The sequence below is a fragment of the Taudactylus pleione genome, unplaced genomic scaffold (assembly GCF_031769625.1).
Source record: "Taudactylus pleione unplaced genomic scaffold, aTauple2 ptg000209l, whole genome shotgun sequence".
Taxonomy (NCBI): Eukaryota; Metazoa; Chordata; class Amphibia; order Anura; family Myobatrachidae; genus Taudactylus; species Taudactylus pleione.
This window is the reverse complement of record NW_028284611.1, coordinates 532,646-545,804: the sequence shown is the minus strand read 5'-3', so window position 1 is coordinate 545,804 and position 13,159 is coordinate 532,646. Positions and strand designations below refer to the sequence as shown.

Here is a 13,159-nt window from a genome sequence, read left to right as displayed (position 1 = left end):
AAATTCTATGCGTAGGTTTTTGCAGAGTAACGATTTATGTGACCAGGATGTAGCTTTGTTCCTGAACTTGTTGGAATTTACTTTAACAAAAAATGTTTTCTACAAAATAACCAATGTTTTCTACAGTGTACCGGATGTGCGATGGGGCCCAATGTGGCCCCATTGTACACTAACGTTTTTATGTTTGAAAAGGAACACCAGTTTTTCTTTTTGGATTCCAGCATCTCCAGGAATTTAATGCTATATATCGGGTACATAGATGATTTATTTCTTCTTTGGACAGGTAGTAATAAGAGTGAGCTAATTGAGATCATTGATACTATCATTGCTCGTGAACATCCAGTAAAATTTTCTTATAGCTTAAGCACATCTGAAATTAATTAATTAATACCAACCTCCTAAATAATTATATTATTTTGGATATACAACAAATCCATTAACATTTGGCCAGTACATGTCTCTCACCTGGATTGGATCTAAAATTAAGAACAGACTATATAATGTAAATCTTGAGTAATAAGCACCTTATATGTAGAATTATACCATTATTATTTCAATATTAAGAGATATTGCTGTTTAACTGAAGAAAACACCGTGTCATGTGACTATGACTAACAGGCATCTTACTTGTGGGATTACACTATAACAGTGTTGGCTAACCTTGACACTCCAGCTGTTGTGGAACTATATATCCCAGCATGCCCTGCCACAGTTTCAGCATGCCCTAATAGCAAATCTGTAGCAGTGCATGCTGGGTTATGTAGTTCCATAACAGCTGGAGTGTCAAGGTTAGCCAACACTGCACTATAACAAGGGTCTTCAATCCATGGCCCACAGAGTCGTTCCCTGTGGCCTGCCAATGGTTACTGTAGTGCAGACCACAGTAAGTGCAGACTGCAATACACACAGAAATAAGCACACCACCACCGCTGGCAGTGTGTTGTCTTTGGCAGCCAGCCAATGAGAGTCAGACAGACTCTCACTGGCAGCTGCGCCCACTGCAGGAGCCGGGCTGGAGCTCACTCATGAGCTCCATCTTCAGGCTCCTGCAGTGGGTGATGGGAGAGACATCTTGATGTCTTTCCAATAATGCAGAGTGGGCTGACTCGGGAGGACAGAGGAGCGGATGGTGGCTGGAGCAGGAGCCAGAGTGGGAATTCAGGTAAGTGTTTTATTTTATTTGTTTAATGTATTTGTCTTGTCTGTGTCTGCACTGCTGGGGCCACTGAATTGGGGGGGACTACTACTTGGGGCACTACAGGGGAGGACCACTACTGGGGGCACTGCATCAGGGGACCACTACTGGAGGGGTGGATTACTACTGGTGGCACTGCATCAGGGGACCACTACTTGGGGCACTGCATAGGGGGGATTACTACTGGGGGCAGTACTGGGGGGAAGCATTACTGGGGGCACTTGCATGAGGAGGGACCACTACTGGGTGGGACCACTACTGGGGGCAGTGCATAGGGGGACCACAACTGGGGGCACTGTATAAGAGGCACTGCATTAGGGGATCCCTACTGGGGACCTGCATAAGGGGACCACTACTGGGAGCACTGAATAAGGGGTACTACTGAGGGCACTGCAGAGGGGGGCAGTTATTGAACATAATTAAAATTGTAGAAGGGGGCACTTTTGGGTCATAATTGTGTGAGGAGGGGGCATAGTCTAAATACCGCAGTATAGCTTAGTGGCCCTCGGTTTCATCAAATTTTAATGTTGCCCACACTGCCTTAAAGGTTGGAGACCCCCACACTATGTAAATTTAAATATAGTACTAATGAATATTTCCACCATTATATCTGCATCTTTTTACAGTATATATAGTAATGCATGTGATTTAGATTGAACAAGGGTTAATATTGAAAGACACGAGATAACATATATACTGTATACTTTTTCTGAAGATCGTTTAATCATATTTATATAGACATTGAGTAAAGGCATCACACAGCATATTTTAATTTATCTAATATTTCTTTCTTTCACTTTCTAAATTTTACTTTAATTTTCACTTTTTTATTTACATATACATATTAAAATGTTGTTAATAAAAGTTATATTTTAACTATTAGTGCACCACAGTTGACACTTATATTTTATGTGTTAGTTGTAGCACCCAAAATATTTTGACCTAATAGTATATACAGGGGACTTATGCTATTATAAGTATTTATTATCTAGTCCTATGCAACTGGCCTCCATATAATTTTAGTAAAAACTATAGCAAGATAAATAGGTAGATATTTATTTAACCCAGTATCATGTAAAAATTGGTGTTGCATAGAAATACACTGTATTACTAAAGTGCTGTCAGCATATTTACCCTAGAGGTGCCCATGGAAAAACTAAATACATATATAGGGGTGTGTTTTATATCAATATATTAATCATTTATATACCAAATCGGTGCTGCAAACACATCCCAAATAATGCATGATTTTCCTCTGGATTAATTGTAACCATCGGTCATTATTTGTTGAGTTACAGAAATAGTCCATATTGAATGGATTGCTTACTGTTCTCCTTATACCCATCTTAGGATGTGTGAGTAACAGTTATTCAGATTCATAGTTTCTATTTACAGAGACAAGTTGAAACATTCCTACACCAGAGACACCATGTATATGCTTTCTAAACTGCAGGATTTGACAATAAATCATGATACTTGGCTAGCGACGTATGACATTGAAAGCTTATACACGAGCATCAACCATGAAAAAGGCATCATGGTGGTAAAATACTTCTTGAATATGGAAACATGCAGAGAATTTAATGAATTTTCTAATTTCACTCTTGGAATTCGTACTCACAAAGAATAATTTTATTTGTGAAGACCAGTTCTATCTCCAGGTGAGGGGCACGGTGATGGGAACAGTCTGTGCCCCCACCTACACCAATTTATACATGGGCTGGTGGGAGCAGGAATGTGTGTCTTCTCATGCACCATCATAGGATTTTTCTTCTTTTCCTTTGGGACCGTGTATACTTATCTGTGTATATTCCTTGGCAGCACCTCCACTCAGTAATAAAATTTCTGTTTGAGTATATAGAATTGAGGTCAATTAATTTATTAATAGCTAGTGTAGTGATTTCCTTCTAATTCACTGGTGTGCTGATACTCTTTCAACTTTTATATCCACTGGCATAGTCAAAATATAGATATTGGGAGCATATATGTAATACATAATATATATATATATATATATATATATATATATATATTCAAATATATCTTGAGTGTGTTGTAATACCAGCATGATAACATTCAATCTAACCAAAGATCTAAATGATAGATGTGAAAGACTAAAAAATAGCTTTTATGCAGCATTTTTAGGGGAATTGGGGGGATCTGTAACACTAACTAGGGACTGGTCAGATGACCTCTTTCTACTTAAACAAATTATGATGAAACAGAGTAAAACATGGTGGAACAGATCAATGTTTGATAATTATATCAAGAATAATATAACACTGAGATGCCTTAAGCCAAAAGTTTTATCAACGTTTGAGTTAGCAAATGGAGACCTTAAGAAAGAATAAGATACAATTTTGACACAATGTTTGAAGGACCTTATTAAAGTCCTGATGAAGCACAATGGAATCCTATTGAATCATTACACAAGGGAAATTGCCTCACTTGGGAAGAAACTCAAGAAATTTTAATCTATAGACAAATTTCAACAGATGTACAATATATACAAAAATAAATTAAGGAATCATAAAAAAGGAAATAGAAAAAAAATTCAGAGAGATAACAATGACTTTGCACAAAATAACATATACAGATAGCGTACTTATCTGCAAAGTATGAGACATACCAACAATCTAAATTATTCTACATCAGAAATAGATTCCACAGAGGGTGAAGATGCCCTTAACAATGGAAGAGACCGCCACAGAGATTTTTTAGGACAAACTCTAAAAGGGGTCAGATACCACACCAACATGGAAGATTTAAGATCAGGAGGGGGAAAAGGGGGGATGAAGAAAATCAGATATCAGTGAGTGGAGAGAAGAACTGAGAGAAAAGAGAAGGAACAGGAGATAATAGATGACACATTGAGAATCATTAATATAATGGATAAAAACCTCACTGAAGATGAAATTTCTTTATTAAGTAAAGGACTCTCGTTCTCATCTCAATATCCATCAGAAAAAATTGAATGTGAGAAAGACTTGCAATTATTCTCATGTAAAATACTTTAAAAAAATTATTTTTGTAATCAAGAATTAATATGTGATAATATACAAGGAATCAACACTACCACCACTTCCATATCCCTTGATGTAGGGGATCAATTGGCCTTGAATATATTGAAATAATTAGAATCAGGAGCGGAAGGACAAGATCTTCCTGATCCACATGATCCCTCTAAAATTAGAAACAAATCTTCCTTCTTTCTGGATTTCAAGATCTCTCCCCCAGTGAAAGTATTATTTGATTAGGTTTCAAGGGATCTAGATAATTTGTTCCATCAAGAAAGCAAAAGAAAACAATTCCATTTGGATAACCTGACCAGAGGTGTGAGACTAAACCATCAGACAAGGGGTGCAATGTCATTCTGTGGCCAATATTTATGTACGTATAAGAACTCCGGAAACGACTCAATGACCGAAGTGTTCTAAACCCTTAATATTAAATTCCACCAATAACTTCCTCATATTTTATAATAGAATGATTACTAAAGCATACACTAATGGTGTCATAAAGAAACAAGACTTTGCTTATCTTAAAATTAATAAGCCCAAGAAAGCAATGCTGTATCTGTTAACAAAAATTCATAAGGAAGAGGCCATTCCACCAGACAGACCAATGGTCTCTGGTGTGGGAAGTTTGTCCGAAAAAGCCAATATTTTTGTTGACCAATACTTACGTCATCATGTATCATCATTACCTTCCTGCACCAGAGACTCCATGAATGTGCTTACTAAACTGCAGGATTTGACAGTAAATCATGATACTTGGCTAGTGACGTATGATGTTGAAAGTCTATACACGAGCATCAACCATGAGAAAGGCATTTTGGCGGTAAAATACTTCCTGAATATGGAAACACATAGAGAATTAAATGAATTTCTAATTTCAATTCGTACTCAATAAGAATTATTTTATTTGTGAAGACCAGTTCTATCTCCAGGTGAGAGGCAAGGTGACCGGAACAGCCAGTGCCCCCACCTACACCAATTTATACATGGGCTGGTGGGAGTGAGAATGTGTATTTAGTGAAGACCATGAAATATATACTGTACACATTCTACTATTCCTTAAATATATAGATGACGTCCCTATCCTTTGGGAAGGAGACATATAATTCATGGATTAATTCATATCCATTTTAAACAACAATTATCTCAACTTGAGGCTCACAGGTGAAATGAGCAAACAACAAATCAACGTCTTGGATCTAACTGTTATTATTGTGGATAATGGATGAATCACAACTTAATATTTTCTGGAAGAAGACTGTCACCAACAGTATTCCACACTCCACAAGTTCCCACCTGCCAGCAACTATCAAAAGGGATCCCTAAAGGGTAATTATTATATAAATTATAAAACTGCTAATATAGGGACACTTACATGGTACGGGAATGGCAATTGTGTGAATGTTTAATAAAGAGAGGATATAGTAGAAACATGATAAAATCTGCAGTAAATAACGTGAAGACATACCCAAGAGATTCATAACTAATTCCAAAGAAGAAACAGCAACAAAAAATTAAGGAACCAGTCAGATTTGTTGGCACAATTAATTGGAACTGGCAACAAATCAATAATATCCTACAGAAACATTGGGGACTCCTCCAAACAGATACAGACCTGAGAAATATCTAGTTGGAGAAAAGCCAGAAATTCAAATGATATTTTGGACAAAAGTCCTCTTGACACACTGAAAAAAACAAGATTTATGAAAAAAGGATTATTGAGTTGCGGACACTGTAAAGCGTGCAAGTATATGGTTCCGAGAGAACACTTTCCTGAAAAGTTTGGTAAGAAGCAATCCATTATCAGCTACATCTGTTGTACTAACATGGGTGTAATATATCAATTGGAATGCCCATGTGGCAAGATATATGTGGGCAAAACAATCAGACCCATGAAAGTGAGGATACTGCAACATGTGAATAGTATCTGGAATGCTAGAAAATATGTAGCAAGATTTAAGATCTTGACACCTGTGGCGAGTCACTTTTTACATTATCCTGAGGGATGCCCCACAGGATTGAAAACTTTTGGAATGCAACATATCCAAATGGGAATTTGAGGTGGTTATGCAGACAAAGAACTGTTAAAGGCAGAGACAAGGATGTTTTTTCTTATGAACTGCTTATCCCCAAAGGGGCTGAATGAGAACAACAGTTACTCACCTCTTTTTTTATAAATTAGGATTTCCCATCACACGTCCCTCCATTTATACTGTGTATATATGTATATATATATATATATATATATATATATATATACATATATATATATTTATATGAATAACAGTTTCCTCATGAATGTGGTCAAATCCTACTTTCATGCTCTTTACTGTCTTTATGACGTAAGACTTAAGTTTAATGGTTTTAGTTTGTGATGACTTTTTCCAACTATAGTCATAGGGAACTTAATACAAATTATTGTTTGCAATATGACAATAACAGCACAAGGCATGAAGTAGCAGTGGAAGGGAATATTAAGTTGTTGAAGTTTAGAGATTGAGTAATATATACATTTTAGTACTGATCCAAGTCCATCCGGTACAATTTTCACTTGGGAAGTGAACAATTAAAGATATAGATAATACCACATTTATCTCATTTTTGATTTTTTTTTCTGTTGAATCTATTTAGCTTAGTAATAGATTCAGACATGAAAATTGTATGAATCTAATTCCTGATAGATACACTATTAGGATAATCATTTAGGTAAATGGTTATAGGTAAGGCCAGGAATTGATAATTTTCCTACACATAAGCTATTTGATTATGTGTTTTGGGATTCCTATGGCTGAGTGAGTTGAGATTTCAATAGTATCATTATGGACTGGAGTCACGTTTAATTATCACATATAGTTATGATCCATTGAGATCTTGTATTTATTAATTTTGTTTACCACCATGATATTATTTTATATCCATAGGACTGATTATAGTCATTCTTATATATTTTATGCACAGTAATAGCACTGTCTTATTAATATTATTACTATCAATTATTCACAATTTGATGTGTATTATATAATTATTTTTTATTAAAAGGATGTATGTTATTATCATGTTTTTCACGTCAGAAATATTACTCTTAATAGTGGATGAATTCCTATTGGTAGGTTACACCACCTCTCTGAGAATACTGCGATGATTGGATATCAAAAATACATTTAAACTAGATGGACGACACACTCTGGTTAGCCTTGAAAAAATGAAGTGTGACGCATACGTTCACTGAATAACACTCTGACCACTACTACTGCTCTAATGTACATATGTGTTATGTGATTGTGATATCAATGTGAACAGCAGAAGCAATTACTTACTTAAGATGCGGCTACAGCACACTTCAGATACACTCTGTCATTTAGTTAGTCCCCATGCATAGGTGCTGGACTACACAAGAGACAGAGGGGTCCATTTATCAAAATATATTTGAGGTAAAATCCCCGAAAACAAATGTTTTGGGGGGGTTTGCCTCAAATACTACGTAACCCCTGGATGTATTAAGGAGGGACTGCATAAGGATCCCTCCATTGCCACGGCCACCTCCCCCATAGGTTTCTATGGGAGAAGTGATGCTGCCAAATGTACCAATATCTGGAATGTGATGCATTCCAGATATTGGCCCCGGCAGCCTCCGCCATCTGAACATGGTGTTAGCCACTGTAGCCTATGGGCTACACCACGCATAATTAGCTGGCGGAGGGATCTGTCAGAACCCTCCCTGGCTATGGCAGATATACATGTGCAGTCCACAGGACTGCGTATGTGCACCACCCCCTGTAGTGGCTGGCCATTCTCCGGAGACATCGCAGGGACTGGTTCCTATCGGAGTGTGTGTCCCTGCATGTCCTGGATGATAAATCCGGCCGACGAGATCACTTTCTGCAATGCAGTCAGGGGCGTTACTGGCATGCTCTGATCGCATTGCAAAAGCGATCAATGATAAATGGGCCCCAGAGCCTCTGAACTAAATACTCTGAACGCTGTGGAAGTAATTACAGTGTGTGGGGACCCCACAAGCTAAGCTCAGTTACGGGCTCTGTGTGATTAAGGAATGATTGTACCTCATACCTGATATTAGAACTTCCAGTATTTAAGTCATATGTGCAAGATCTTATGAACCGGTGATAATGCCTTTGAATTAGGGTATCAACAATATTTATATACCTATGATAAGTGTATGGTGACTATCAATATATTTCAGGGATCCATGTTGACAAACAGGCATATATGAGTACAATTCTATCCTTTGTTCCTTATCAGAAGTAAGTAATACATTTTCAGATATACATAGGAGCTACATGCGGACGGACGCATACAACACCTAATCCCAAGAGACATGACCAGTGTTAACACTTACTCTGAGGATCTTAAGACAACAGAATTGCTGATACTTGTGCATTAATTGCAATACTGCTATTCGATTTACTATTAATGGGAGCTCTAAGGTATATGATAAGCCCTGAGCTGCATGAAGCGTGTAGTAATGAGCCTTGGAAAGGATAATTCCTTATGACAGTATTACCACTTTTACACCTAAATTCCGGGTCTGACCCAGAGTTGGAACAGGGTCCCAATCCGGATCAGACCTGGAATTTAGCCGGTACCAACCCAGGATATTCCCGAGACGGCGCCGTTCACACCGGAGCCGGGTCAGCATCTGGTGTTGAAGTGGACGCTTGGTATATGAATGATTAATATATTGATATAAAACACACCACTATATGTATTTATTTTTTCTCAGGGCACCTCTAGGGTGAATATTCTGACAGCACCATAGTAATACAGTGTATTTCTATGTAACACTAATTTTTACCTAATACTGGGCTAAACAAATTTCTGCCTATCTACCTTGCTATAATTATACTGTATATCTAGCTGACATGCACTTAGCCGACATGCACTTAGCCGATATAAAGCAAACTGAGATGCTACTTGCAACTATTTGAGTTCTTCATGCATCTTGATTCAAGCCACTTAATTAATGCACATAGCTTTTTGTGCTGACAGTAGAAATAGCTTGCATTAAGCCTACATGCACTTAGCAGACATTAAGCAAACAGAGATGCTAATTGCAACTGTTTGAGTTCTCCATGTACTCTGATTTAAGCCACTCAATAAATGCACATAGCTCTTTGGGATGATGGTAGAAATGGCTTACACTGGGTTAATACTGTGAGACACTGATCTAAAAATTGGAACTACCTCTCTGATACATACATGTGAGATATTAAATGTTTGGATAGCGCTTAGTGACTATAATATACAATATGCCAGCTCTTTAATGTTTTTTTCATGTCCCAGATAAAGTGTGTTTGAAAAACTTTCTCCAGACTAGCCATAAACGAGGCTAACGATGGCACATGAAATCTAATTAATTGAATTAACTACTGAAATTGACCCCCCTATAAAGGAGGAGCTCTGGCTGGCAATACTTCATTTGTCATGATGTGAACAAGCCCTCTAGGTGAAACGATGATTCTGTCAACCTACTGAAGGTTTAAATGGTGTGTTCCATGCAGTGAGAAAAATCTCTGTTAACCCAAATCTGTGTCAATTATGCTTAATGTGTATTCTCTACAGCGCATTTATTAAGAGTAAAAAATATTGACCCTCCTGCTCACTCAGCAGGGCGAGGCTCCACCATGAGCAATTAGTATATACCTAATAAATGTGGTTACTACAATGCACTCTGCATTACCAGTTTTGGAGACTAAAATATATCTCTACTGCTGATTAATTTCATGCTATATATTTTTTTCAGCTGGACTGTGTTCTATCCACTGAGTGAAAAAAAAGGGATTTGTTTTTTTGGCTACATTAATAACAATTGTCTCTCTGCCAGCTCTTAAGCTGCTGCATTGCAACATATTGGGGCAGATGTATGAAGCTCTGGAAAGTGATAAAGTGCAGAGTGATAAACGACCAGCCAATCATCTCCCAACTGTCATGTTACAGACTGTGTTTAAAAAATGAGAGTTGAGAGTTGATTGGCTGGTCGTTTATCACTCTGCACTTTATCACTTTCCAGAGCTTCGTACATCTGCCCCATTGACACGAATTGTCTCTCTGATAGCAACTGCACTGCAACATGTTACAGTATATTGGTACAAAATGGATACAATGATATCTCCTACAACAAGATATATGCAGGATAAACCATCTGACAAAATACTCCATCAAGTATACTAGAATCTATGTAGATATGTTTATCTAATATTATTTTCAAAATTAGAAGGATGGTTTCTTTGGTATGTTTTTTTGTCAATAACAAGGGATATTTTTTGAATTGTCAATAATAGATAAATATAATGTGTTGAATCTAACCATTTAAAATAATCGCCTTTTGCCTATATTAACAAAAATTGGCAGTGAACTATATTGATTTCTATATTTGCTCTTAATTATTGGCTGTATTTAAATATTATTGGAGGATGAAAAATAACCTTTTCCCCACTTATATTCTAAAATCTTATAAAATAAAAGTTAAGTTTTTATCTATACTACTTTAAGAGTGCCTCCAACAAAGTCTTTTTTTTCCTCTTCCTTCTCCTATATAATTATATACTCCCATTCGGTTTATTAAAATCGCACACATGGTATAATGAATGATAATTACCAATACTTGTAAAATTATATATAATTTATTACAAGATAGCAGTATATAGTGAGTCAGTGTAATTTTATTACACCACTTTTCCCACTTTATTTTTTCACTATTCTCAAATGTATGCATTTTTTTTAAATATATCACTAAACAAGGTTTTAATAAGAAAAATAATAAGTTATATTTTATGGTTGATGTTTTCTTCTTATGTACCACCATAGGACTTTTCTTCTCCTCCTTCTCCTTTAGGACCATGTATACATATATGTGTATTGTCCTCAGCAGCAACCCCATTCAATAATAACATTTCTGTTTGTGTATATAGAATTGGGGTCAATTAATGTAATAACAGCTAGTGCAGTGTTTCTTTCCCCTTTTATTTTAATTTGGAACTTAGTCAGTGTTACCCAGGTGTCCAGTAACAAAGTTAGTATCCCCAGTTCACCAGTGTTCCCAGTCACAAAGTCAGTGTTACCAGGATGACCAGTGACAAAGGGGTTTATTTTCTAAGCCTAGGATGGAGATACAGTGAATGGAGATAAACGACCAGCCAATCAGCTCCTAACTGCCATGTCACAGGCTGTGTTTGAAAAATGATAATTAGGAGCTGGTTGGTACTTCTGTCCACTTTATCTCCATCCAGGGCTTAGTAAATAAATCACAGTCAGTGTGACCTGGGATCCCTAGTGACAAAGTCAGTGTTACCAGGGTGCCCAGTGACAGTCAGTGTTACTAGGGCATTCCAATGGATAACAGCGCTAATAAGTAAGAGTATATATGTATAATGTAATATTAAAAATCAAACTTAATAAAATAAAATTGAACCATAAAAACCATATATAACATATAAATTGGTAATGACAATCATAAAAGTCTTATTGGACCCACGACTTTACCCCATGTGTAAATCTATCTGTCTGTCTATCTCTATCCAAGGCCATCAGTGACATATACATGTCCTTATGGGACTGTAATCCAGCCACAATTGCTTGTTTACCGGCTCTGTAGAACAGTTGAAAAGAGATCCTTCAAATTAGCTGTGGTCCACAGCAAAGTCCAGTGCAAGTAAATGGGATCCTAGTTCACAGTCCAGAAAAGTCCTATGCTGGTAGTCACCAAATATGGATGCTTGGATAGTCATGTACAGAGGCTTTGTCCTTAGAAAAGTTGAGGGGGTCTGGGTCCAATCACTGACGCGTTTCGTTGCTATCAAGCAGCTTTTTCAAAAGTGTCTGGCATGATCTAAAAGGTCCTTTATATATGGTTGTTCATTAGATAATAATTACTCACAACTAACTAACATTCATTTATTAATTACAATCAATATTACATCAAATTAATATACATTTTCATATCATTACATTAAGGAGGCAAACAGCATATAAAATATAGGGTCTTGTAGAAGAAACACTTACTGTATGTAGTTTATTTATCACATGTATACTTCCATGTTTCTGACTCCCAAGTACACCATTGGATGTATCTATAACACGTGACTGGCAGTTTTAATTCACTATACTGCAGGTGGAGATGGGTATATGTCTGTATTTGTATTCCAAGCCTTGTTTTCAGTCTACTTCTGGTCGCAAGGTAGTGTTTTATCATTGGGGTAAAGTCGTGGGTCCAATAAGACTTTTATGATTGTCATTACCAATTTGTATGGTTTTTATGGTTCAATTTTATTGAATTTGATTTTTAATATTACATTCTATACTCTGACTTATTAGTGTTGTTATCCATTGGTATATATTGTCCTATTTAGGAGCTTGACTATCTACTATTTAAACAGCTGCTTCTGATTAGCAACACTCTGCAGTGCCCAACAATTATTTCATAATAATTCGACCAGGGTGACCAGTGACCAAGTCAGGGTGACCAGTGACCAAGTCAGGGTGACCAGTGACCAAGTCAGGGTGACCAGGGTGCCCAAGTCAGGGTGACCATGGTGCCCAGTGACAAAGTCAGGGTTACCACAGTGCGCAGTTAGTATAACATCACTTACTTGTAATGTTTTCTGGCACCATGTTCTCAGCTTGGTGACCCCTCTCCAGAAACAGGAACAGGACGAGGATGGTGCAGCATATCCACATCATCTAACTGGAGAATAAATATTTGTTTTACTTTTCCAATTATTCTTAGATCAGGTGTCAGATATCTGTGATTCTCCAGCTGTTGTTGAATAATCCTAACAATCCCCTCTGGCAGCCTTACCCTAACTCTCTCCCATGTGCCTAAACCTAACCCCTAACCTTAGAAATGTTGACAAAAAGTCGACAATTTTTGTGTCGACCATTTGTGTTAACCATTTGAACCTAAGTATAGTATGTTAGTACCTAACTACTA

At 37.0% G+C, this 13,159-nt stretch overlaps 1 protein-coding gene across 1 annotated transcript in view; it reads right to left on the bottom strand.

Annotated features, from left to right (window-relative positions):
• LOC148517796 (microfibril-associated glycoprotein 4-like) overlaps positions 1 to 12,906 on the bottom strand; it is a 67,329-nt gene extending 54,423 nt beyond the window's left edge. The window contains exon 1 of the mRNA XM_088478173.1: positions 12,838 to 12,906. Within this exon, the coding sequence (XP_088334299.1) occupies positions 12,838 to 12,906 (69 nt within the window). The remainder of the gene's footprint in view (positions 1 to 12,837) is intronic.
• Positions 12,907 to 13,159: the final 253 nt, after the last annotated feature.